The following is a 24,292-nucleotide window of genomic DNA, read 5'->3' on the forward strand; positions in this document are numbered from 1 at the left end:
GAGGGTGGCTCCAGCTGAGAGCCGCGGTGGGCTGGGCATGGGACCAGGCTTCTGATCTGCCCTTGACTGTGCCCCAGTGCCCTTCCCTTCTCTGAGGCTCTGTTTTCCCCACTGTGAAGTGGGGTCGTTGAGGCCTGTGTCATTGGCTTTCTGGCCTGGAGGAGTGCTCTGGGCTGGTTTTGCAGTCAGAGGAAGACACCAGTCATTTCTGGTGACAGTGACCAGAGACCCAGCAGTGCCATAGGCCTCCTGAGATAGTGCAGCCCGGCCAGACCCCTTTCTTCAGGCTCTTTCCTGGCCAGGCATGGCACACGCCAGCCCCTGGAGGACTCCCTTGCTTGAGTTCCGGGGTGGCCGGCTCTGTGGCCCACTCTTTCTTGGGTGTACTGCCTGCACATGCCCTGTGACCCTCTGAGTGGGCTCGGGACCTAGGCTGAATGCTCCTTGAGGCAGCGCCTGGGTGGTACTTGTCTCCCTGTCAGGCTTAGGGGGACAGCAGAGAGGGAGTGTGGGCCGGGGTGCGTGAGGCACGGCAGAATTGGGGCTCAGGGATGCTGAATAGCTGTTGGTGAAGTTGACTGAGCTGGGATCCCCCACGAGGCAGTGCCCCCGGGAGGGCGGGCCGACCGTCCCATTCTCTGTCCAATCCATGCCGAGCCCGGGGCCACCTGCCCCGTAGAACCAACAAATGCTGGATGAGGGAATGCTGGCTCCCGGAGCCTTTGTTCTGGTCTGTGGTTTATGCCTTTCCCTCATTGCCTGTGTCCAGAATGAGTCAGCTGAGACTGTTGCCCTCCCGGCTTGGGGCACAGGCCTCAAGGCTCCTGGCCCCCCACGATGTCCACATGTTCAACTGGCGCAGCAGGTCGTCTGGGCCACCGGCCACCTTTCCAAGCGGCAAACGTGGAGGCAGCTCCAGTTACATGGAGGAGATGTACTTCGCCTGGTTGGAAAATCCCCAGAGCGTCCACAAGGTTGGCACCCCCTCCTTGCCTGCTGTGCAGGAGGGAAGCTCCTGGAGCCGGACTGTGGAGGGGGCTGTGGGGGAGAAGCGGCTTGCCCGCTGTGTGATCTTGGGCAGGTTTCTTTGCCTCTCGGCTCCTCCTGCGTCCCTGTTCATAAAAGCCTTGTTCTCCTGTTGGGTGAGGAGAGTCCGTGGCAGTCCTGTTGCTGAACCAGCCAGTAGGTGGTCTGGCCCGAGAAGCCCTGATCTGGTCCTGCTCAGCGCGCTCCTGGTCTGAGACCCGCCCCTGCCCCCTTTGTCATGGTGTGCTGTGCCAGGGGGCTCCTTGTTGCGTAGTTAGGGTCAGAAGTGTTTATATATGTACTGAGCTGAATAAATACCTGCTGCTGGTAAAAAAACAAACAAAACAAAACAAAACAAAAACCCCTCAGATGACGGCGAGGAGTGAGAAGCAAAGCCGCTCTCCCTCCTCTTCACTCACTCTCAGAGGAAAGTGATAACATGACTCAAAACCAGAAAGTGTGGGGTTACATAGTGAAAAGTCTCCCTCCCAATCCATCCCTTGTCTGCTCAGCGACCACCTATCTGTCCCCCAGTTTATTCTTAGTTGCTTCTGTATCCTTTCGGTAAATTTCTTTATCCTTTATCCTTCTTCTGTATCCTTTAGGTAAATTTATTGCAAACAACTCAATTCCCTGCTGTACACAAAAACAATGTCTCCGGGCTTTTTTTTCCTAGGATACATCTCCAAGATTTTCCATGTCAGTGCATCAAGAGTCTCATTGTTCTTTTCTCCAGCTGCGTAGTGATCCGCGGTATGGATGTGCCATACCTGGCCCCACCGCCAGACCTCTCGCTCATTTCCAAGCCCTGGCTGTCACGGCCAGTGCCACAGGGCATCACTTAGTCCATTTATCATCTTGTACGTGCACAGCTGTCTGCGGGATCAGTTCCCCAAAGTGGAATTGTTGGGTCAGAGAGGCTCTGTGTATAACATTTTCATGGGCATCGCCAAATTGCTTTCCAGAGGGCTTGTGCCACCTGGTTCTCACGAATGAGGGTGTGGAGAAGAAAACGCTGGAACACGGAGGTGCTTGTGCATATGCATGTCTGCTTTTGGCTTCCACACGAACAGTAGCAGTCATGTTCTCTTCTGCTTGGTTCACTTTTGCAGTCGCTTATCTTAGTGATATTCTACATCCATAATAATAAATGCACCTTCTTTTTTTTTAAGACTGCATAATCTTCCAGAATCTAAATGTACCATCGTTTATTTAACCTGTTTCCTACTGGTCACCACTTAGATTTTTTTTTTTTGAGATTTTATTTTTCATTTATTTTTATTTTTAAGTAAGCTGTATACCCAACGTGGGGCTCAAACCTACAACCCCAAGATCAAGAGTTGCACGCTCTACCAACTGAGCCAGCCAGGTGCCCCTAGATTTTTTTATGTTGTCATTTTTATAAATAGTCCTGTAAAGAGCATCTTTGTATGTACATCTAGGCACACCTATATAGGTACATCTGTGGAATAAATTACTAAAATGGAATTGCATCAAAAATTACATTCATTAAAAATCTTTAAAAAAAAAACAACAAAAGTTACACTCATTGAAGATGTTGAGGTCCTGCCTGCCAAATTGCCCTCTTGCCAACCCACAGTGTGTGAGGGCATGTTTCCCCAGGGTAGAAGCCCCTTTCACACCTGAGGCCCCTGGGTCACAAGTTAGAACCTTCCCCCAACACCCTTCCAAGCTGAGGACTGAAGAGATCTGGGCTTTGGGTTGGGGGGCCCTGGGCTGCTTATAAGAGGTCTTGGCAGGGTTCTGGGAAGGTCCTAAGAGCTATAGTGGTGAAGGAACACCCAACACCCCCTGGGGCCCCCAGGCAGGGCCACCCCCCACTCCTCCCAGGCCCTGACTTGACTGACTGTTTTCTTGCTTCTGCCTCTGCCCAGTCCTGGGACAGCTTCTTCCGAAAAGCCAGTGAGGAAGGTGCCTGTGACCCAGCTCAGCCACGGTTCCCTGAGAGCCGGCCAGCAGTCTCGAGTCGGACTGAGACCAGCAAGCTGGTAGAGGACCACCTGGCTGTGCAATCCCTGATCCGGGCCTACCAGGTGAGTGGTTGGGAGGGCCCAGGCTTGGAGGCGGGACTGGCTTCTGGAGTGTGGCCAGGTGCTGATGGGAAGGGGGCTGGCTCAGCTCCAGCGTCATCTCCAGAGAGCCCTGCTCTGAGTCCTGTCAGGTGGCTCTCTCTCTCTTCCCATTACTCATCGTCATGTAACTGTTCACATCACTAACTGCTCCCTGGTATTTTGTTTGTGGTCTTTCTCATGGAGTGCTATCTGTCTCACACACCACTATGCCCCAAGCACCTAGAGGAGTACTTAGTATTTCGGTAAAGGTTGAATAAAAATTGAGTAGATTGACCCTTGTTTAATGTCTGTTTTCTCTTCTTGACTGAGCATTCCAAGAGGACTGGGACTGATATACAGCAGGCGCTTAATTAGGGTTTATGGAATGAACGAACGAACGGATAGTTCTACCAGCTGCTCTGTTCTGGAGACTTCGGCTCTCCCCTCCTGGGTCCCCAGGCTGGGCCCCTGCTCTGACGAAGCATCTTGATGAGGTTCCATATTCTTGGTCTTGACTGAACAGGACTAATTGGAGGGCTGCTCTGGGTGTTCCCTCCATAACAAGTGTAATCGTTTGGGATCTCTCTGAGAATCAGTGGCAGAAAGTATTTCATAAGAGCAACTTGTCAGGCAGACATGCAGAAGGAGGGCAAAGGCATTCCAGCGCCCTTGGCGGAGACACCATGGGAAGGAGCAGCAAGTCACCACAGGAGCCAGGGGGAGGGGGAGGCCTTAGCCAGTGGAAATGGTGCCTTGCCTCCGAGTGAGGCACCCTGGGGGGACAGCCTCACTGCTCCTGCACCAGTGACCTGGGATGGAAGACAGCGGCTGCAGGGCTGGGCCTCCCTGCTGGCCTGAGGACCTGTGGATTGTGGGCCACCTGCAAAGCAAAAAAAGTGGTAATTGTTCTTGGCTGGCTGAAAGAGTCAGAAAATGAGCTAACCATTTACTTTGAAAATCAAGAACAAAGAACACAAAGCTCCATGTTAAATACAAGGTAACATTCATGGTGCTGCCCGGGGGCTTGTCCTCTCAGCACAGTTCCCAGCTCTTCAGCTGCTCTTTGTTCTTTAGCCAAGCCAAGACAAGGCACTGGAGAGTCCTTCAAGCAGGGTAGTGTCTGAAATCAGGGCCTTTACTGTGTTTTTCTAGGGTAGAAATCGGCCAAAGGCTGTGCCTGACGTGAGGGAGTTCCCACCAGGTGGGCTGTCACTCCTTGCAGGTCTGCAGGAGCGAGAGCTCTCGTTTGACTCATCTACACACAGTACTGAAAAATCCTCACCCTTATTATTATGGACATTTTCAAACGCAGAAGAGGTAGAAGAATTGTGTAGCAAATCCCACCCCCATTAATACAGGGCCAGTCTTGATTCATCTATTAACCACCTCGGGCCCTCACCTGTTGGCCGCTGATTATTTTGAAGCAAATCCTGGACATACCATTTCATTCACATCGAACATTTCAGCGTGTATTTCTGTAGATAAAGGCTCTTTAAAAATGTGCCACGATAGCACCGTCACACCTAGAAATGTTAACAGTAATCCTTAAGGGCATCAGCTACCCAGTTGGTATTCACGTTTGCCTGCTTCTCTTATGATTTTACTGCTTGAATGAATCAGGATCCAAATAAAGCCATAGGTTGTGATAAGCTGATGTGGTTCCTGAGTCTCTTGTGCTCTATGGATTCCTCTCTGGTTTTGTGTGTGTTCCTTGTCATTCATTCATTCATTTGTGTGTGTGTGTGTGTGTGTGTGTGTGTGTGTGTGTGTGTGTGTGTGTGTGTATGCGCGCGCGCTGTAGAGTTTTCCTGAGTCTGGGTTTTGCTGATTGCATCCCCATGGTGTCATTTCATCTGTCCCTTTGTCCCGTGTAATTTCTGTAAATTGGTAATTACATCTAGAAGCTTTATCCAATACAGATTTGATTTTTTTGTTTTAAAATCAGCTTCCTGGTGGTGATGGGTACTTCATCAGTTAGCAGCTCTGGATGATTATTTCCTGGACACATTAATTCATTAGGAGTGGTAAAAAGGGTGATAATAGTCTATTTCTACCTTTCTTTGTTTATTACCTGAAATGCTTCCATCAGGAAAAACTTACTTTGTTAACCCCATTTATCCTGAGGTGCAAATGGCATAGGAAAGGCAGGATCAGTCCTTGATTTTTCTTTTTATTGGCTGATTTTCAAAAGTGTGAGGTATCCTCCAAAGATGGTCCAATACGAATGTATGAATTTAAACCTATTTGATGAGTTTTCATCTGTTACAGATACCATCCTTCCCATTGTCCGAATGTGTCCTTATTCCCTGCCCAGCAGTTTGAGCGCCCCTTTGCTTTCTGGTATGACAGGATGCTCCTAACCCATCTTGTGCATTTCTGCCCAGCCCTGGACCCGCCGATTCTTCAGGGAGTGCTGGGAGTGTCGCTGCTATGGTCTGGTCGTGCCTTCTGGGCCCTTTTAGTGGTTAAAGCCAGGAAATGTGTACTGTTTTTTTAAAGATAACACATTTATGGGTTTATGTGATGCTTCCACATTCTTCAGATGCAGGACTTAGGGTTTGTTCTTGTCCTCATTAATCTTATGTCACTGTCTTCTTTTAAAGATGCTAAAAGTAGAGGTTCCCAAAGACATCAGTACAATGACGTACTTGATTTTCCCACAGTCTACACACTACAGTTTTACAGTATAACTCCAATACTACCACTACTGAGTGGTAATAAAAATGAATTTATAATATTATTTTCCTGGAGTTCTGTTTGCCTTTTGGGGATATTCTGTTAGTCGATTGTGTAGTTATGTGACCAAACGGATACATGAATTTACTTGTTTTTGTTTTATTTTAATTTTTAAAACTTAATTTTGTTTTATAGTGGTATAAAATATTTACAAGATTCTAAAATCAAATCTTCAAAGCAAAATGTTTTCTTAAAAGTCTAGCTTCTAGCCCTGGCATTCTACCCTATTTTGTCCTTTTTCCACAGATAATAGTTTTTCTTGTTTTATGATGTATTTTTCTAATGCACATATTTATTTGTATATATACAAATATGTGCAAATGTGTATATTTACTTGAATCTTCTCTTTCTTAGATAATGGAGAGTTTGCCACACATATTTCTCTGCAGTTTGCTTTTTGCTTAACAATATTTTGTGGAGACTACCTCACTGCAGCAGATAGGGACTTTTTATTTACAGCTCTATAGTACTACCATGTATGGATTTCCCATATCCTTATGCCAGTCTTCTATTGATGGACATTTGGGAAGTTTCTAGAATTTTGTGACTGCCAATACTACTGCAGTTAATCCTTTTGTGTATGCATCCTTATTTTTGAAAGCTGCGTGTTGTGCCTTTAAACAGAGTTGAGCTCCTGCCACCTTAGTGCTCACGGCCTCGGCAACTGTGCGGTGTCTGGGTGCTGGAGACATGTGGAGAGTTGAGATTCTGAAGTGGGAGATGAGGGGCCAGGGCCCAGAACGTGGCTTTTGGTGACGGTCTGTCCATCTGTGTCCCAGCCCGGCCCCAACCTTTTTCCCTTTCTCCCAGATCCGGGGCCACCATGTGGCCCAGCTGGACCCCCTGGGCATTCTGGATGCAGACCTGGACTCCTTTGTGCCCTCAGACTTAATCACAACCATCGATAAATTGGGTGAGAGTTCCTGATGCTCTGGCAGCCTCAGAGCCAGAGCCCAGTGCCTGGGGCCCAGTGAGGGGCTCTGGGACTGACTGGCCTCTGGGGCCTGGGGCCCAGCAGTCAGCCCTAGAGGCTTTCTTCTGACCTTTGCCCATCTCCCTCACTATGCTGTCTCCCCATCTTCCCTAGCTGGCGCACTGTGCTCAGCAAGCTCGAGAGACTTGTCCAAGCCCCGCCTTGTGGTACAGGCTGGGCTCTGACTTTCAGCTTCCCTGCACCCTGCGGACAGAGTCCTTGAGCTTTAGCTGGAACTGGTGGGAGGTCCAGGGGTACTGCTGGGCCCCACTGGGGCCTGACCCCTCACCCCTCTCCCCCCGCTCTGCTGCCTGGGCTGTGTGTGCCTCGTCAGCCTTCTATGACCTGCGGGAGGCTGACCTCGATAAGGAGTTCCAGCTGCCCACGACCACCTTCATCGGGGGGTCTGAACATACCCTCTCTCTGCGGGAGATCATTCGGCGCCTGGAGGTGAGCTCGGGCGGGTGTGTCAGGCGGCCCTGCTGGCACTCTCTGGAGCATGCTAGAGGGAAGGAGGGTGCTGCCTTTTCAGGTCAGTTGTCCCTCCTCCTGGCTTCTTGTGGAGTCCCTGCCTGTTCCCTCAGAGCACCTACTGCCAGCACATTGGCCTGGAGTTCATGTTCATCAATGATGTGGAGCAGTGCCAGTGGATCCGGCAGAAGTTCGAGACGCCTGGCGTGATGCAGTTCTCCAGTGAGGAGAAGCGGACCCTGCTGGCCCGGCTGGTGCGCTCCATGAGGTCAGGCCCTCAGCACCACCCTGGGTGGCTGGCGTGGTTGGAGGGGCTGCTCCAGGCCCTGGCTAAGAAGCCAGGATCACTGGCAGGGTAGTCAGGACTGGATGGGCCTCATCCCCTGGCCTCAGGAAGCCCATAGGAGCAGCAGGTGGGCAGGCATGGGCTCCAGGAGAACATGACAGCAGGGGCAGGAGTGGCGGAAAGTGGCTGTGGGAATGTTTGGCTAGGAAGATGTCCCTACATGGAGCGAGTGTAGCAGCGCCTCCCTGTAGGTGGGGCGCCACCTGGCTCTGCCCACTGGTGATCTGAAACTGGGTAAACCAGGGCTGCAGGGGCCAGGAAGAGCATGGGGCTCAGCTGCTGGTGCAGAATGGATCCCTGGTGGTGAGGTGCAGTCTGGAGTATGAGTTGAGTGGTGAAGGGGTCTTTGGGGCGTGGAAAGGGCACCCTGTGTAGTGTGTGTGTGCAGGATGGTGGGCTGGGAGCAGGGGGAGGGGGAGTGAGGGTGATAGCTGGGTTTGGGTGCAGGCAGAAGTCTTTGGTTAGGCTGGGAGGATCCCCAGCCTCCTGCTGACCTACACTCCTTGTTGGTGGATATTGGTAACAGGTCCTGATTATGCAGAGGGAGGTGACTTTGCTGCTTCCTCTGTCCTGGGCATCCAGCTCTGGCCCTCATGAATGGCCCCCTGTGAGCCCCAGCCTCTCCATCCTTTCCCTTCTCCTCTCCCCAAGCAGATTTGAAGACTTCCTGGCCCGGAAGTGGTCCTCTGAGAAGCGATTTGGCCTGGAGGGCTGTGAGGTCATGATTCCCGCCCTCAAGACCATCATCGACAAATCCAGTGAGATGGGGATCGAGAATGTCATCCTGGGGATGCCACACAGGTGGGCCCCCATTCTGCTCCTCCACAGCCTCTCTCTTCTCCAGGCCCAGCAGAATGAGGTGGAAGGGAGGGGATGAAAATCAGGGCAGGGGTTTTGATGGAATCTGGGGGTAGAGGTAGGATAGCCCAGAAAGTTCTCAGTCCCTGGGCCCTAGGGCCTGCTCGTCACAGAGTTAGGCACTTGGCCAAAAGCACATGGAGGCAGGGACTAACCGTGTTTGCTCAGACTTAGTTTCTCTCTCCCCATGTTGCCACTGTCCCCAGGAGGGTCAAAATTTCAGAAAAGGGTTGTATCGTGCCTCTTGAGGTTCCTGTGGAGGAGCATGTCCCAGGGAAGTGAGGGCAGGGCCTGGGCAGGTGGCCTTGGGTTGGCATCCCCTGGAGGGGAATCTCTGGAGGTGAGCTGAGGGTTTTTTCCCCTGGCTACAGCTGACTGCACGTTTCCCTGAGACCTTGATAGACTTGGAAGGCTGGCCTGGCAGCTGGGTGCTAGCCTCTGAGCTGGAGCCTGTGCCCTAATGAAGAATACAGCCTGGGGCCAGAGTCAGGGTGGCCAGAGGTCCCGTGGAATGGGGTGTAAGAGGACATGCTGAGCGGTCTCGGAGGCAGAGCCCCAGCATTTCCTGTGACCGTTTCCATCTGCTCACAGGTGGGCCAGTCCTGGACTGCACTAACCTAAGGGGTGTCTAGGTGTCCAGATGCAGTGTGAGAGGGTCCCCATCCGGTGGGCTGGCCTGCCAGGAGCCTGGGGTTTGTCTGTCACGGCTCCTTGCTCTGAGGGGCCCAGAAATGCCCAGTGTCTCATCAGAGTGTCAGGCAGAGCTGGCCCAGTGGTGTGAGATGCCACACACATGGCTTCAGTGGATCTCTTGGGGAGGATGGCACTGGGCAGTCAGGGGCAGTTCTGGGACTGTGTGGTGGTCCTGGGCAGGCTTCCGGCCCGAGGAAGGGCTGTTCCAGGCCAGACCTCCATAGTTGGGGGTAGGGGGAGGGTTTAAGGCTTTGCCCGAAGTAGCTGAGGGTTGTTCATTTAGCTCCTTTAGCCTCATAGCTCTGCCTCCCCGCGCCCCCCCAGCCCCCCCCCCAAACATAGGAGAGGTCCACCTGGAAGAGGGCTGCCCTTCTGTCACAGGGCCACGTGGAGCTGGAAGTTGGGCCAGTGTGTGTGCAAGCCTGGGGTTGGTGTCTGCTTGTGGGCTATGGGGGGGGGTGAGTTCTGAGTCCTCCCCTGTGCCCTGATCAGCCTAGTGCCCACCCCTGAATAAACTGCATCCTGATGGGAAGTCCAGGCTGGACTAGAGAGTCCCTGGTCTCTGGCTGCTTTCCTACCCCTACCCTTAGACCTCAGCTCCCCTGGACAGGTCCCCTGGTAACTCCTGACGTTAGGATCAGGTCAGGATCTGACCTGCTGGCTGAGCTGAGAGTCATGTTTGAGCAGCTCTGATGCATTAGCAGATTGGGGTTGAGGTATTAGGTTAGGGTCAGCTTCTAGGGGTGGAGAGGGAGATGGGGTGGGGCAAGGATGTAGGGGTGGCTGGGGGGAGTGGGGGTGTGTGCATCCTGCCATGAGGCTGGGTGACTTCTGCTTATGAGGGCCTCCAGAGTCTGGGATGTACAGGGGTTTCTGGGGGAGTTGGCTGGCTAGAACCACTCACATGCCTTGTAGATTGAGACAGGATGAGAGGGCTGGGCCTCCCTCGGACTGTATGGGGAGGATTCTCCTGAGCCCCATGCTAATCTGATAGGCCCAGGTGGGCAGGAGTGTGGGGAGGCTGGGGCTCTGGGGGGAGGTGGCCTCTGTGCCAGATGAGAGTCCTACCACCTGTGGCTCCAGGGGCAGGCTGAATGTGCTGGCCAACGTGATCCGCAAGGACCTGGAGCAGATCTTCTGCCAGTTTGACCCCAAGCTGGAGGCAGCAGACGAGGTAGGTGCCAAGCCCTGGTCCCAGATATTTGGGAGGTGCACTAGGGAGGGACTGGACCAGAAGCATCTAGGCTCAAACAGACCTGGAGATGGATGGATATGCAGAAAAGTGGGGAGAAAATGGGTGTGTTTGTGTGAGGTCACTAAGGTGTATTAGAGTGAGTGCTGTGATCTCTGACAGCTGGAAGAGCCCTCAGGTAATCTGGACCAGCCTCCTTATGTTCAGCTAGGGAAGCTGAGGCCCGGAGAGGTGCAGGGAAGGGCCTAAAGGCATTTACTTTAGCTGTGTGACCTGACTCTGTACGCAAGGTCCTGTCTGCCAGCCCAGAAGGGCCTCTTCACTCATTTGTTTGCCCGGAACAGCCTTGGGAGGCCAGGACAGCTTCCTGCACCCAGTGAGGAGCAGAGGAAACATTTCTCTGCTCACACACCTGTTCCTGGTCTGCACGTATGTTAAGCACACCTCACACCCTGATGCTGTCACCCACACTGGGCCTGAACACAGACGGCCTTCCTCTCTTCTCTGCTCTCTGCCTCTTTCACAGCCCTGCCTGGCTCCCCTTTGGGTGGCTCTCCTGGTCCTCAGGGCAGCAAGCCCATCCCTCCCTCCCCTGTACCCCTTTTCCCCTCTGTACCATCTCTCTTCTGGCCTTCTCCAGCCTGTGCACATGTGTTTTCTTCTCTAGGCTGGTAGGATGAGGAAGGGGACCTCATCCCCGAAGCTCCAGCACCCAGGACGGGTGCCTGGTTTGTTAAAATGAACCATATTAAATGGCTGCTCCAAGGTCATCCAGTGCATTAGGCAAAGCAGGGACTAGAATCCACATCTGCTGGCTTCCAGCCCAGAATCTCCCCAAGATGCTGTTCATTTTGCTTATCAGAGATCAGAGCACTCGCTCTAAAGTCACCTTCATCTCTCCCAGGCTCAGTTTGTTCTTCTGTAAAGTGGGGATGAAAACCCCTCCCCCCCCCCCCCCGGGGATGGTTGTGAGGAATCAAAGAGATGATGTGTGTAAACTGTGTAAAGTCTGGTTAAAGGATATTTTTTTAAAAAGTATTTACTATTTTTTTAATTAAAAAATAAGAGCATTGTTAAAACAAAAGTGTATGCGATGAGATTAAGTTTCCCTCTTGAGACCCCTTGCCTGCTCTTCAGAGGCTCCTCTGTGGCCAGTGTTTGTTTGTGTTAAGGTGTGTACCTCCAGAAATGTTCCACACAGGTCCCAACACACAGATCCGTCCGGTACAGACCTGTTTGTACAAGGCCGGGGGAGCAGCTTGTGGCAGCACGCGGCACCTTGCTGTTTTCACTTCACGAACTGTCGCAGCTTCGTGCAGCACATGGGAGCTCCCCGAGCTTCAAGCATGCCCCTGGGTTGCACCTCGCCAGTTGATGGGCGTTAAGTTGCTGAATGAGTTTCTTTGCACACGTGTGGGAGGACATTGTTAGATGGTGTCTGAGAGATGCAGCAGCTGGACTAATGTCCCTCCAGAGAGCTTGAGGACACCAGTGAGCCCACCCCCAGCATGTGCGAGGGTCCCAGGCCTTTGTCCTCCCTTACTCTGTCAAATCTTCCTCTCTTTGTCAATACGATAGATGCAAAAATGACTGCATTTTAACATATTTCTTTGTTATGAAGTTGAGTATCTTTTCACATGTTTTTAAGCCATGTATATTTCTTTTTCTGTAAATTCCTCTTCATGGCTTTTGCTCATTTTTCTATGGGATTTGAGGCTTTGTCTTATTGATCTGGAAGAGTGTCTTATAAATTGAGGGTGTTAGGCCTTTGCCTGCAGTTTCTTATAAATACTTTTCTCAGCTTGATTTTTCGCCCCAACACTGTGCATGGATTTGCTACCCCCATGGCAGATTTATTAAATTTTAGCTGTCTTATCTTTTATGGCTTCTGAGCTCTCTACATTGGTTGGAAGGGCTTTCCTTACTCCAAGATCATATATTTTATATATATATGATGTTTTTCTCTGCTATACTATGGCTTCATCTGTCATGTATACGTTATTGGTTATTTGGTGTAAGGAATTAGGTAGGGGTTCAGCTCCAGTATTTGCCCAGAGGCCACGCCAGTGTTATTACCAGCACCTTTATTTCTCTGCTTGCACTGTCATTAATGCTGAGGATGGTAGTTGACAGTGTGGAGGGGCTCTGATGAGGGAGCTTGTCTGGCCTCTGAGCCCAGGCCCAGGGGAACCTGCCTGCCTTTCTCAAGGAGGGGTAGGGTGTGGGTCAGGAATAGCACAGCCTTCCCTGGGAGCAGAATCCAGGAAATGTCCCAGCCCCACTGTGGGCTTGCATGTCTACTTGTCTTCCTGTCTGCGGTGAGAGGGCTGGGTTCCTCATAGCCCGCCTCAACCTTCAGGGCTCTGGAGACGTCAAATATCACCTCGGCATGTACCATGAGAGGATCAACCGGGTCACCAACAGAAATATCACTTTGTCCCTCGTGGCCAACCCCTCCCACCTGGAAGCCGTGGACCCTGTGGTGCAGGGAAAGACGAAGGCAGAACAGTTCTACCGAGGGGATGCCCAGGGCAAGAAGGTGAACACACCTGGTTCCTAAGGGGTGTGCCCTGAGGGCTGGGCTCCAAGGGCTGAACTCGGAGAGTAATGGTCTCTGAGGACGGGGCTGTGAGGACGGGGCTGTGAGGACGGGGCTGTGAGGACGGGGCTGTGAGGACCGGGCTGTGAGGACGGGGCTGTGAGGACCGGGCTGTGAGGACGGGGCTGTGAGGACGGGGCTGTGAGCACCGGGCTGTGAGGACGGGGCTGTGAGGACCGGGCTGTGAGGACGGGGCTCGGAGGACCGGGCTGTGAGGACGGGGCTCGGAGGACGGGGCTCGGAGGACTGGGCTTGGATCTTTGTACCTGGGGCACCGAGCTGGGCTGCACAGGCTCAGGCTCCTCCTGACTCACATCTGGCCCTGCAGGTCATGTCCGTCCTGGTTCATGGGGATGCTGCTTTCGCTGGCCAAGGTGTGGTGTATGAGACCTTCCACCTGAGTGACCTGCCCTCTTACACCACCAATGGTACTGTGCATGTGGTTGTCAACAACCAGGTGAGGACCTGACTGCCGGGCGGGCCTTGTTGGTGTCCCCCGTTCCTGAGTTCTAGGTAGCACTTTTGGGGGGAAGTGTGAGATGATCCTAGTTTTTCGGTTTTTGGTTTTTTTTTTTGAGATGATCCTGTTTTGTTTTTTTTTTTAAGATTTTATTTATTCGAGAGAGAGCGCAAGAGAGCAAGTGGGGGGAGGGGCAGAGGGAGCGGGACAAGCGGACTCTGTGCTGAGCATGGAGCCCAGTGTGGGGCTTGATCTCAGGCCCCCGAGATCCTGACCTGAGCCGAGACTAAGAGTCGGACACTTAACTGACTGAGCCACCCAGGTGCCCCAAGATGATCCTGGTTTTAATCCCACTGCTCTGCCACTCCCCAGTGTGTGACTTCAGGCAGGATCCCTGCTCTCCCCAGCCTGCTCTATGAAATTGCTTTGTGTCTATCCGTGTACGTGTACATGTGAATACACACACGCACACACTATGGAGAGCGTCGTAAGGACAAGGGCATACAGGTGTAACTAGCACAGAGGCTGGACATGAAACCAGATGCTCCTTTTAGCTCTCTAGGAACCAGTCTGAGAACACAACCGTCATAGGCCTTTGTTCGTCAGGCAGCTGTGCTTACTAATAGCTCTTCTGAGCCTATAAAGCCCTGGGTTAATTGCCTTATTTGCATGAAGTCATTTAATTTTCTCAGAATAACCCTGTGAAGTAATATTTAATGAGCCCTTTGAACAGATGAGGAAACTGAGGCTTTGGGGATTAGAGTACCTGGCTTAGCATTGCACACATAGCAGCTGACGGGGCTGGCAGTTAGCCAGTTAGCCAGGCCTGCGCTCTACTTACCACCACATGATATGGGAAAAAAGAGCAGGCAGGCTACCTTGGTGTTGCTGCCATTGCTGTAGGACCTGCTGTAGGCCCCGACTGAGGGATCATTTACTCTTTTCCCTTCCTGTGCCATGTCTGTCCTGGTCACACCTAACGGACCTCAAGACAAAGATCCCCCCGATTTCCTGGACCCACCAGTCTCCCAGGCAGGCGGTGCCTGTCTGGCTCTCCAGAGGCGCTGTCCATTCCCCCTGCTTCTGCAGATTGGCTTCACCACAGACCCCCGCATGGCCCGCTCCTCACCGTACCCCACCGATGTGGCCCGTGTGGTCAATGCACCTATCTTCCACGTGAACGCAGATGACCCAGAGGCCGTGATATATGTGTGCAGTGTGGCAGCCGAGTGGAGGAACACGTTCAATAAAGATGTGGTGGTGGACTTGGTGGGTTTGGGGCTGAGACCAGGGTGGGGGGTGGCTGTGACCGAGTGGGCTAGGTCTGCAGTGTCTTCGGCACTGAGGGCTGGGAGTGCTTTCTGGCTGGAAGGTTTAGTGCCACCAAGAGAGTCTCTGCAAAGGCTTGGAGGTGGGGCTTTCGGTGATACGTGGTAGTGGGGGGCCTTCAGGGGCCTGGAAGGGCATGTCCTGCCAGCCTCTCCCCGCCCTCCGTGCCCCGTTGTGCAAGGACTAGGCCTGCGCAGCCTAGTCAGTAGGGACTGAGCCCCTCCCCACACTGTCCTTGCAGGTCTGTTACCGCCGGCGTGGCCACAATGAGATGGACGAGCCCATGTTCACGCAGCCGCTCATGTACAAGCAGATCCACAGACAGGTGCCTGTGCTGAAGAAGTATGCAGACAAGCTCATTGCTGAGGGCACAGTCACCCTGCAAGAGTTCGAGGTGGGCAGGCGGGCTGCGTGGATGCCTGAGATAAGCCTCTGGCAGAGCCGGGATCCTGGGGTAGTTGCTGATGTTGGCAGTGATTTCAAGAAATAGCCAATATGGTCTTTGTCCCCAGCAGCCCCTCGTTGTCAAGGGGGACAGAGAGCCAAAGACATTTACAGCCTGGTGGGACAGTGAATGCTGCCATGTGGGGGAAGCTCAGCCTCAGGCAGGAGTCCAGGAAGGCTTCCTGCAGGAGGCAGCCCTGAGCTGGGTTTGTCCCCACAGTTATTTATGGATGCATTGGTCCTCCTGCTTTGAGGGAGCTCTGAGAGCAAGCACTGTGAGTCTTTTCTGAGCCTCTGGCAAGTCTCTTGTTAGCAGGAGGGATCCCCCTTAACTCTGAGACTTTGGCCCCTGGCCACAGGGTCCCTGCAGGCCAGTAGACAGACAGTTCTAGAATGTAGTGTAGTGAAGGGGACCAGGGCTTACGAGTCCATGTTGATCCAGCCTCTGGTTATCCAGGCCATCACTGCCTCAATCCTTGCATTCACCCTGGTTTCAGGAAGAAATCGCCAAATATGACCGGATCTGTGAGGAGGCATATGGCAGGTCCAAGGATAAAAAGATCCTGCATATAAAGCACTGGCTGGACTCCCCCTGGCCTGGTGAGTGAGTGGTGTGTGGCTGAGAGTGATTGACCTGGGCCTGGGACCAGGACTACAGTGGTCCTGGGTGAGGGCAGTCGTGGCCCAGCCCAGAGGCTGCGGGCTCCATCCCTGAGACTCCTGAGGCTGGGGGCGCTAATTCCTGCAGGTGGGGATGGGCCGGGGTACAGGAGAGATGGCATTGCCCTGGGCGCATATGCAACCAGCTGTTCTCTGGAAAGGGAGAGCTGAGCCAAAGTAGGTGCACGCCAAAGTGGAGAGAGCCTGGGAGAGGGGTGCTCAGAGGGCCTCCGTGGGATGGAGCTAGATGGCTGTGACCCTGGGCCCGGGGAGCAGCCCCCACAGGGGCCCAGGGGAAGATGTTGGGTAGGTGTAGGACCCGGAGCTGTGTCTGTCAGCTGTCACAGGTCCCGAAGGTGGGTCAGGGTTTGAGTGTGGGTGGGGTTAAGGAAGAGGTGGGCCCCTGAGTTCTGGGAAGGCAGGCTGACCAGGGCATCTGAGGCCTGCCCACCACCCAGAAGCACACAGAGTCTCTGCCCTCTCAGGCTTCTTCAATGTGGACGGGGAGCCCAAAAGCATGACGTGCCCAGCCACAGGCATTCCTGAGGACGTACTGACACACATTGGTGAAGTGGCTAGCTCCGTGCCCGTCGCGGACTTTAAGATCCACACCGGTAAGGTTGCTGTGCACGCTTTAGCACATGCCCTGTGGGAGACGGTGCTCAGGGGCCAGGGGGGCCTTATTTGCATCCCCACTTGGTGGTTGGCAGTTCAGCTGAGCTCTTGGAGCCTCTTTGGCACTCTTTTGAGGTGCCCGTGATAATAGTTCCTCTCGGGGCAGGCAGGTTGGGAAGCCATGCCCCCTGCCGGGTGCCAGTCACCAAGGCTTACGTTGGGCACCTTGGATTTTCGCAGTACCTTTGCTGGGGTTGTGCGTGGGTCAAACAGAAGGAGAGCAGGGAAGCAAGGGCTTCCGTGGAAGGGCTGGTTGGGTCTGGAATGTTGGGAAGGGGCAGGAGTGCTGGGCCTCCTGGTGGTCTGGATGGATGAGAGAGGGCGAGCCTGCCACTCCTGGGTGAACCTAGGCTAATATGTGGCTGCTGGCTATACCTCTTGGCTGGGCAGCCTGGAGGGCTCCCAGGTGGATGCCTGCAATGCTCTGATCAGCCTGTGGGATTCCTCCTCAGTGTGCATGGTGGCCCGGGCGTCTTGGCGTGCCTGCTCGGTGTGCACGTCACATGGGGCCTGTACAGGTGTAGGGCCAACAGGAGCCCTGCTTGGGCTGTGGGTACCTGGGCTCAAATCCAAACATCTTTATAGTGGTATGGTCATGCGTACATCAGTTCTCTCTTCTGAGCCTCAGTCTCCTCATCTGGAGAGTGGGGACAGTCAGCACCACTCCGTGGCAGGTGACCTGTGAGGAATGTTCCTGACTCAGTGCTCACAGTGTCTGCATGTGGCAGATGCTCACTTAGTGATGCCTGTTCCTTCTTCCCGAAGGGAGGGAAGTTGGTGGTGGGGGGATGGTGGGCTCAGGCCTGCTCATGGAGTGGGGGTGCTGGAGGAGGGCTGCCCGGCACTGGGTCTCCTGTGGCCTGCCAAGGCCCTGCTCTGTGGGAGGGGTGTACACTGAGTACATACACAGCTGGGTTAGGGCCCTGGTGCGATGGCTGTCCCCGCTGGGGTGGCCAAGCCCCTGCATCCCTCAGGCTGGCTCTTCATTCCTACAGGCCTCTCTCGAATCCTGCGGGGCCGTGCGGACATGACCAAGACACGGACGGTGGACTGGGCACTGGCGGAGTACATGGCCTTCGGCTCCTTGCTCAAGGAGGGCATCCACGTGCGGCTTAGTGGGCAGGATGTGGAGAGGGGCACGTTCAGGTGAGGATGAGAGAGTGGTCTCTGGGCCCTGGGGCTCCATGGGCATTAGCCTTGTCCTCGCAGACCCCACGGGATTGCTGAGAGCTTACCTGTGCGTGGGGTCCCCCAGAATCAGCCCGAGAGCTCTGGAGTGGAGCCAGCTCTTTCTCCTTTTCCTGGCCCGTGTCTGGGGAGCCCTTAGCTGGCTGAGGTTGTCACAGGTAACCCCCTCAGCATCTCCAGCCCCTGCTCTTGGGTCAAGCCATCAGAAGACTGCTTGGCCACCTCTCTTGACCCCATGGGATTACCACTGGGATGGGAAGGGAGGCTGCCTGGAGGAGGCACCAGATGGCTCTGGCTTCCCAGGGCTGCCTTGGTGTCACCACCCTCTGGAATTCAGGTTTCCTGGCACCGTGACAGAGGCTTGCCTATCTCCTGCTACCTGGCCCCCCTGCTCTGGGTGAACAGTTGGTAATCCACCTGCCCTCCATCCCTTCCCCATCTGTCTCTCTCCAGTCACCGGCACCACGTTCTCCATGACCAGGAAGTTGACCGGAGGACGTGTGTCCCCATGAACCACCTTTGGCCTGACCAGGCCCCCTACACTGTGTGCAACAGCTCCCTCTCAGAGTATGGAGTCCTGGGTGGGTCAGAACTCTGCCTGCAGGTCAGGCACGCCCTGCGATACCTGGGGACCAGAGAGGGTCTTGCATCCCAAGCTGTCCTATCTTTGTTTTGACCATGACCACCCAGCTGCTCTTATCTCAAGAGCCCCTCCTGAGGCTCTGGGCTCCCAGGACTTTGTCCTCTGTACTCTTTCTTCCTTGGCTTGACCTTTAGCTGGCCTGCTTCCTCCCTTACTGCCTCCTCCAAGAAGTAGGAACCCTGCAGTGAGCAGCCCCCCACCCCATCCCTTCCGCTCAGCAGCACTGCACATATTTTGGGGTGTTCCTCTTGGCAGATGACTCCTGCTGCCTCCCCAGGGTACCTTTGGACTTGGCTTCTGGTCTAGATAAGGCTGAAGCTGGCCGTATGTGAGGTTAGGGCTGAGGGTGGAATCTCTGAGCATATTGTGAGCTTCCAGGAAGGGAGATTCTGGCCTTTGGGCCCCAAGGAATCTCCTGGCTCTTGCTGGCCTGCTGGGAAGGATGGGCAGGAGAGTGTATGAACAAGGGCTGGGTTTGACTGGAGCCGCTGCCACTTGGTGACAGTGTGCGGTGGGCTCTGTCTCTGTGTCTTCTGTTTAGGCTTTGAGTTGGGCTATGCCATGGCCAGCCCCAATGCCCTGGTCCTCTGGGAGGCTCAGTTTGGTGACTTCCACAACACGGCCCAGTGCATCATCGACCAGTTCATCAGCACCGGCCAGGCCAAGTGGGTGCGGCACAATGGCATCGTCCTGCTGCTGCCTCACGGCATGGAGGGCATGGTGAGGGGCCATGTGGTGCCCGGGGGCCCGGAGGGCCCTGGCACGCCTGGGAGAGGGTGGGTGGGCCCTTGGCTGCTTGCAGGGTTGGGCGGTGTTTTCCCTCCAGGCCCCTAGAACACACGGGTCTGCGCAGGGTGGGGCCCGCGTACGTGTGCTGCCGCCCGGGTGGCACGGCTGTCACTAGAGATGGAAGCAACCGGCACGTCTGAGAGTTTGCTCTGTGTCACACCCTCTCTGTGAGCTCTTCCAGTCCTGACAGCAAATTAATGAAGTAGCTCTTGTTCCCACTTCCCAGATGAGGGAAACTGAGGCAGAGCAGTAGAGGGGCTTGCCCGAAGTCACACGGCTAGAAGCTGGGATCTGAACGTAATGCTGTGTAGTACTGCCTGTCCTCTGGTCTTCTCCCGAGTGGTGGCACAGAGGGAGCACGGAGGGTGTGCAGGCCAGTGAGGGCGGGAAGGCAAGAGCGGAGCCCTCGAGACCCCTCGGTGGGTGTGCAGCTCGACCAGGTAGGGGATGCTTGGGGCCGTGCGGGCTGCAGGGGCAGCCAGGAGCAGGGTACGTGCGGCCTCCAGCCTGGCTCTGTGACTGGGGGGCAGGGCCCTCCCCACCCTGGATGACTGGGCTGCCGTGCATGTCCCCGAGAGCCTATTCCACTTGGACTGGTCATCCAGTCAGGGACTGATCACTACTGTCGGAGCCCGGATTCGCGGGGCTGAGCAGCTTAGCCCACGTCATCCTGTGGAATGCTGACAACTGGACTGGGCGGTCAGTCCTGTTTTCCACTTCACACATGAGGAAAGAGGTGGAGGGACCTGCCCAAGGGCATGTATCTGGAAAGGCACAGGGTGGAGCTGGAGCCAGGCTGGGTGCGGAGGGTGGGGCAGCCTGACTGGTGCCTGTGGGCTGTGGGACAGATCACCTTCGTCCCATGGAGGGGGCCACCTTGGAGGTCATTGTGGTGGTGTCTTGCTGCTGTCATCAAGCAGAGCTGCCCACGTGGGTGAGAGCAGGAGTAGGAGTCAGTCATGGGTTCGAATATGCCCCTTGTGGCTGAGTGACCGTGGGGTTGTTTCTAATCTCTTTGCCACTCACCTTCGTCTGTAAAGTGAGGAAACATGTCTACACCATGGGGCTGCTTTCAAGATTAGTGAATAATGTGTATGGGGTCCGTAGAACTGTGCCTGACACATAGCAGGTACTCAGTAAATGGCAACTGCCAATTCCAGAACATTCTGGAAGAAGCACCTCACCTTGGCCTTTTTACCTATTCTTCCTGTCCCACACGTTCACATGTGCTGGCTCTGACCAGACCCTCTGAAGACATCCCCTCTCTCCTCTTCTTCCACATTCCTGGTTCTTTACTGTGGTTCAGGCTCCAGAGAGAGAGGGCACCTCCTCTAAGAAGTCACCCAGACTTTCCCCTGTGCCCTAGGTCCCTGCACTTAGGCCAGGCCATGCCATCTGGCACTTGCTTTCAGGGCCCAGAGCACTCCTCAGCAAGGCCTGAGAGGTTCCTGCAGATGAGCAATGATGACTCCGACGCATACCCCGTAAGTGCTCCCTCCCCCAGGGCTGAGCCGGGGCACGGGTGCCACAGGTGGGCCGCCTCCCAGCCATACCCCGGCCCCCCAGGTGTTCACGGAGGACTTCGAAGTGAGCCAGCTCTACGACTGCAACTGGATTGTCGTCAACTGCTCCACACCAGCCAGCTATTTCCATGTGCTGCGCCGCCAGGTCCTACTGCCCTTCCGGAAGCCGGTGAGCTGCCCGCCCTGCTAACTGCCTCGGCAATGCCGGGCCCAGGGGCAGGGGCTCACGCCAGATGGGCACATGTTTCCCTTCCAGCTGATCATCTTCACACCCAAATCTCTGCTGAGGCACCCAGAGGCCAAGTCCAGCTTCGACCAAATGGTATCTGGTAAGTGCCCAAGTGTGCCGGGGAGGTGGCCGATGGGGGGGCCTGGTGGCCTGTGACCCTTTGCTCCTTGGATTCTTGTCCTTGCCTCTGTCGCAGCTCCGGGCTCTGTCCCCGTCAGCGGCCAGGTTGGGAGGTTAGTGTGGTAGCCACCTGACGTGGTCCAGCTTGGCTCACTTGGGCCAAGCAGCCGGGCCCACCTGGCTGTGCTGGGGGAGCTGAGAGGTGGGAGGCCTGGTGCAGGTCTGCCTAGGGTGGCAGGGCACTGAGTATTGTTCATTTATTTATTTAGGTTTTTTTTTTACTCCTGAACCAAATAGACATTGCTGGCCCTGGGGACCCGCCACCCCTCCAGGAGCTTTCAGACTCCTTTACCTAGGAGTTGAGGGTCAGATAAAGTATCTGAGGGACCAGGTGTTCGAATTGAGCTATGATCCGGGGGGGGGATCAGGGAGGGGCTGAGGTGGGGCCCCGAGGCTCGCCAGAGCAGAGCCATCTGGGAACACAGTCCTGGGTAGTAGGGAGAGTGGCAGGTGCTGGCCAGGAAGGGACTAGGCAGCGTGGACAGGTGTTTTTCACCTGTATACGTGTGGACGTGCCCTTGGGTGTGGGCAGATGACCGAGCTGGTGGTTCAGAGCCCTGGCATTGACATTGTGGACTGCCTGGCCTGAGCACCCGGTGCTTGCTTTCCTCTGCTGGGGACTGGCAGCCAGTAACCCTCTGTCCTTCAGTCCTCACCAGAGATTGGGGGACACTAGAAGAGGCTTGACTCAGAGGTTCTCTGCAGCATGCTTGGCTTCGTGCCTGGCATGTGGTGTGTGCCCAGGGAGGAAAAATGTACAGGGAGATGGGGACTTGGGGAGGGACGAATGTGCAGCAGCCCCCCAGACAACAGCAGGGCTGAGGGAGGGAGGAACGAATGTGCAGCAACCCCCCCAGACTCACCTTCTAGCTTGGTGATCTGGTAGCTGGAGTGCATGCGGGAGGTGAGCGTGACTGGATGGGGAGCAGGTTTGGGACAGACATCGATGCCATCAGATGGGGACTTGATGCCACCTACTCTGTCCCCTCCAGGGGTTCTCCCCAGCATACGTGCCCCCCCCCCAGCCTGTCACCTTTAATGTTCATGTTCCCGGGGCCGTGCCCTTGGCTCCAGCCTGTCTCTGCCCCTCTCCCTGTGGATGTCTGAGGGTGTCAGCGGTCCCCTGCTCCATGGTTTGGCTCAAGAGGTGCCCCCTGCAGCCACAGATCCAAACCTGGGGTTAGTCTCAGTGGCCAGGGAGAGCCTGGGGGGGCCAGGGATGTAGGCCTGGTTCTCAAGCTGTTCTGGCCACGTTGTTGCACCTCTGGGAGCTGATGCCCCTGCCAATGCCCTGTGGGACGTCCAGGGACCAGCTTCCAGCGGGTGATTCCTGAGGATGGGGCTGCGACGCAGGCTCCTGAGCGGGTACGGCGGCTCATCTTCTGCACTGGAAAGGTGTATTATGACCTGGTGAAGGAGCGGAGCAGCCAGGGTCTGGAGGAGCAAGTGGCCATCACCCGCCTGGAACAGGTGCACCCTAGCCCCTTGCCCAGTCAGGGTAATGGACGGGGTCCAATTGGCAGCCCCCTGGCTTTGGGCAGCATGCCCGTCAGGGGCAGGACTGGGCCTCACAAGGGATGCTGCGCCTACTGTCTTAGGGCGCTGGTCGTGGGCACGCCTCCTTCCCCTGGCTGTACTCCGCTCTCTCCCTGCCTGCCCCAGATCTCTCCATTCCCCTTCGACTTGATCAAGCGAGAGGCAGAGAAGTACCCAGGCGCAGAGCTGGTGTGGTGTCAGGAAGAACACAAGAACATGGGCTACTATGACTACATCAGCCCGCGCTTCATGACCATCCTGGGCCGGGCGCGGCCCATATGGTACAGGGCTGGGTGGGGGTATCTGCCACCTACCCCTTACTTCCTCTGGGCCCAAGGGACTCTGGGGGCCTGAAGCCCCATCCTGGCTTTGCCTGCCCCATTGGCTGTGTGAGCCAGAACTGGCCACCGCCCTTCTCTGGACCACATTGGAAATTGAGGGGATGGGTCCCATAGTCCTTGCTGGCTTTGTGACTGTTGATGACAGATCAGGGACCCCGTCAGACCCACAATATGGAAAGTAAACCTTTGTTTTTGCTCTGAAGCCAGAACTGAATGAGAGAACCTCCTTTGATCTTAGGCCACTTAGCCTCTTGGAGCCTCAGGCTCTTCAGCTACACAGCAGAATGATGATCAGGATTAGACCCGATGCAGTCCTGGGGTAGTGGCTAGGCCAGGCCCAGACCTCCCCTTAACTTGTCTCTTCTCCCCCAGGTATGTTGGCCGTGACCCAGCGGCTGCACCAGCCACAGGAAACAGGAACACACACCTGGTTTCTCTGAAGAAGTTTCTGGATTCTGCCTTTAATCTCCAGGCCTTTGAGGGCAAGACATTTTAGAGCTGGCAAGGCCTGGCTGGGTCTTGATGTGGGAGTGGCTGGGGACATGGGGGCTGGCAAGGGGAGGGATGGATAGTGCTCCTGCCCAGGAGAGGGGCTGTCTAGAGCTCCAGGATAAAACAATACTCACAAAAGGGATTAAGGCCAAAGAATAGGCACTGCTGTCTTCGGTATTAGGCCACCTTGGGCAATCGTGTTTATGTCACAGTCTGTTAGGACTGAGCAAGCCAGAGGGGTCTGATAGATGGGCTGTCATTCGGGAGTGTTTCCCCACTGGCCCTGGTCTTTCTGAAATTTTTGTTGGGCTTCTTCATCTGTGCTGTTCATGTCTCTGAGGACAGCCACGAGAGAGCCCATGTCTTTGGTCCCTCTCTCCCATCCTGGCAGATCTGGCTGCTGCTTACCCTGTCCTTGTTCATCTGTAGATTCAAGGAATGTTCGCTTTTGTGCTCTTAGAAATAAAGATTTTAGCAATAACAACCAGGTGAAGCCAGGTGACTTATGTGTGCTCTGTTTTATGGGGCGTGTCGTAATGAGGTAAGTCAGCTTCTGTGTGAAATATAGCCATGGCTCATGTGTACCAAAGTGGAAAACCAAATAACAGAGAAATAAAAAAATGCCTAAGAGAGGTTTTTCTGTTTTCATTTCATGTTGTAAAATTGGGGAAGAGGCATATGGTTTAGAGATGATAGGGAATGGGGAAGAAGAAAAAAACTAAGCATGTGGAGGGTAAAATATCTGCCTCCATTGGACAGATTTTCTTTTGAGCACTAGGCAATGTTTGCAAAATCTGTTGGCATGTCCACTATTTAGCATATTGTTGGTTTTGCTTC

General features: G+C 54.7%; 1 protein-coding gene across 7 annotated transcripts; it reads left to right on the top strand.

Annotated features, from left to right (window-relative positions):
• Positions 1-770: 770 nt before the first annotated feature.
• Positions 771-23,459, top strand: OGDHL (oxoglutarate dehydrogenase L). 7 transcript variants are annotated; one of them, XM_088019766.1, is made up of 23 exons: positions 771-974; positions 2,922-3,080; positions 6,645-6,747; positions 7,142-7,257; positions 7,392-7,546; positions 8,279-8,425; positions 10,259-10,349; positions 12,727-12,906; positions 13,295-13,423; positions 14,486-14,695; positions 14,997-15,149; positions 15,697-15,799; positions 16,345-16,473; positions 17,530-17,680; positions 18,176-18,303; positions 18,907-19,085; positions 20,567-20,638; positions 20,721-20,846; positions 20,934-21,012; positions 22,203-22,265; positions 22,393-22,556; positions 22,749-22,903; positions 23,336-23,459. In XM_088019766.1, the coding sequence occupies exons 1-23, from the start codon at positions 771-773 to the stop codon at positions 23,457-23,459; spliced, it is 3,120 nt and encodes a 1,039-aa protein (XP_087875892.1). The 7 variants fall into 7 exon arrangements, with proteins under 7 accessions (XP_087875892.1, XP_087875893.1, XP_027954617.1 ...); XM_088019767.1 differs by having other exon boundaries at positions 14,516-14,695; XM_088019769.1 differs by lacking the exons at positions 771-974; positions 22,203-22,265 and adding exons at positions 6,952-6,974; positions 7,038-7,053 and having other exon boundaries at positions 3,036-3,080; positions 14,516-14,695; positions 20,934-21,006.
• The last annotated feature ends 833 nt before the right edge of the window (positions 23,460-24,292 follow it).

Source organism: Eumetopias jubatus, unplaced genomic scaffold (assembly GCF_037043125.1).
Source record: "Eumetopias jubatus isolate StellerSeaLion01/CBP00866 unplaced genomic scaffold, mEumJub1_p1.0 scaffold_17, whole genome shotgun sequence".
Taxonomy (NCBI): Eukaryota; Metazoa; Chordata; class Mammalia; order Carnivora; family Otariidae; genus Eumetopias; species Eumetopias jubatus.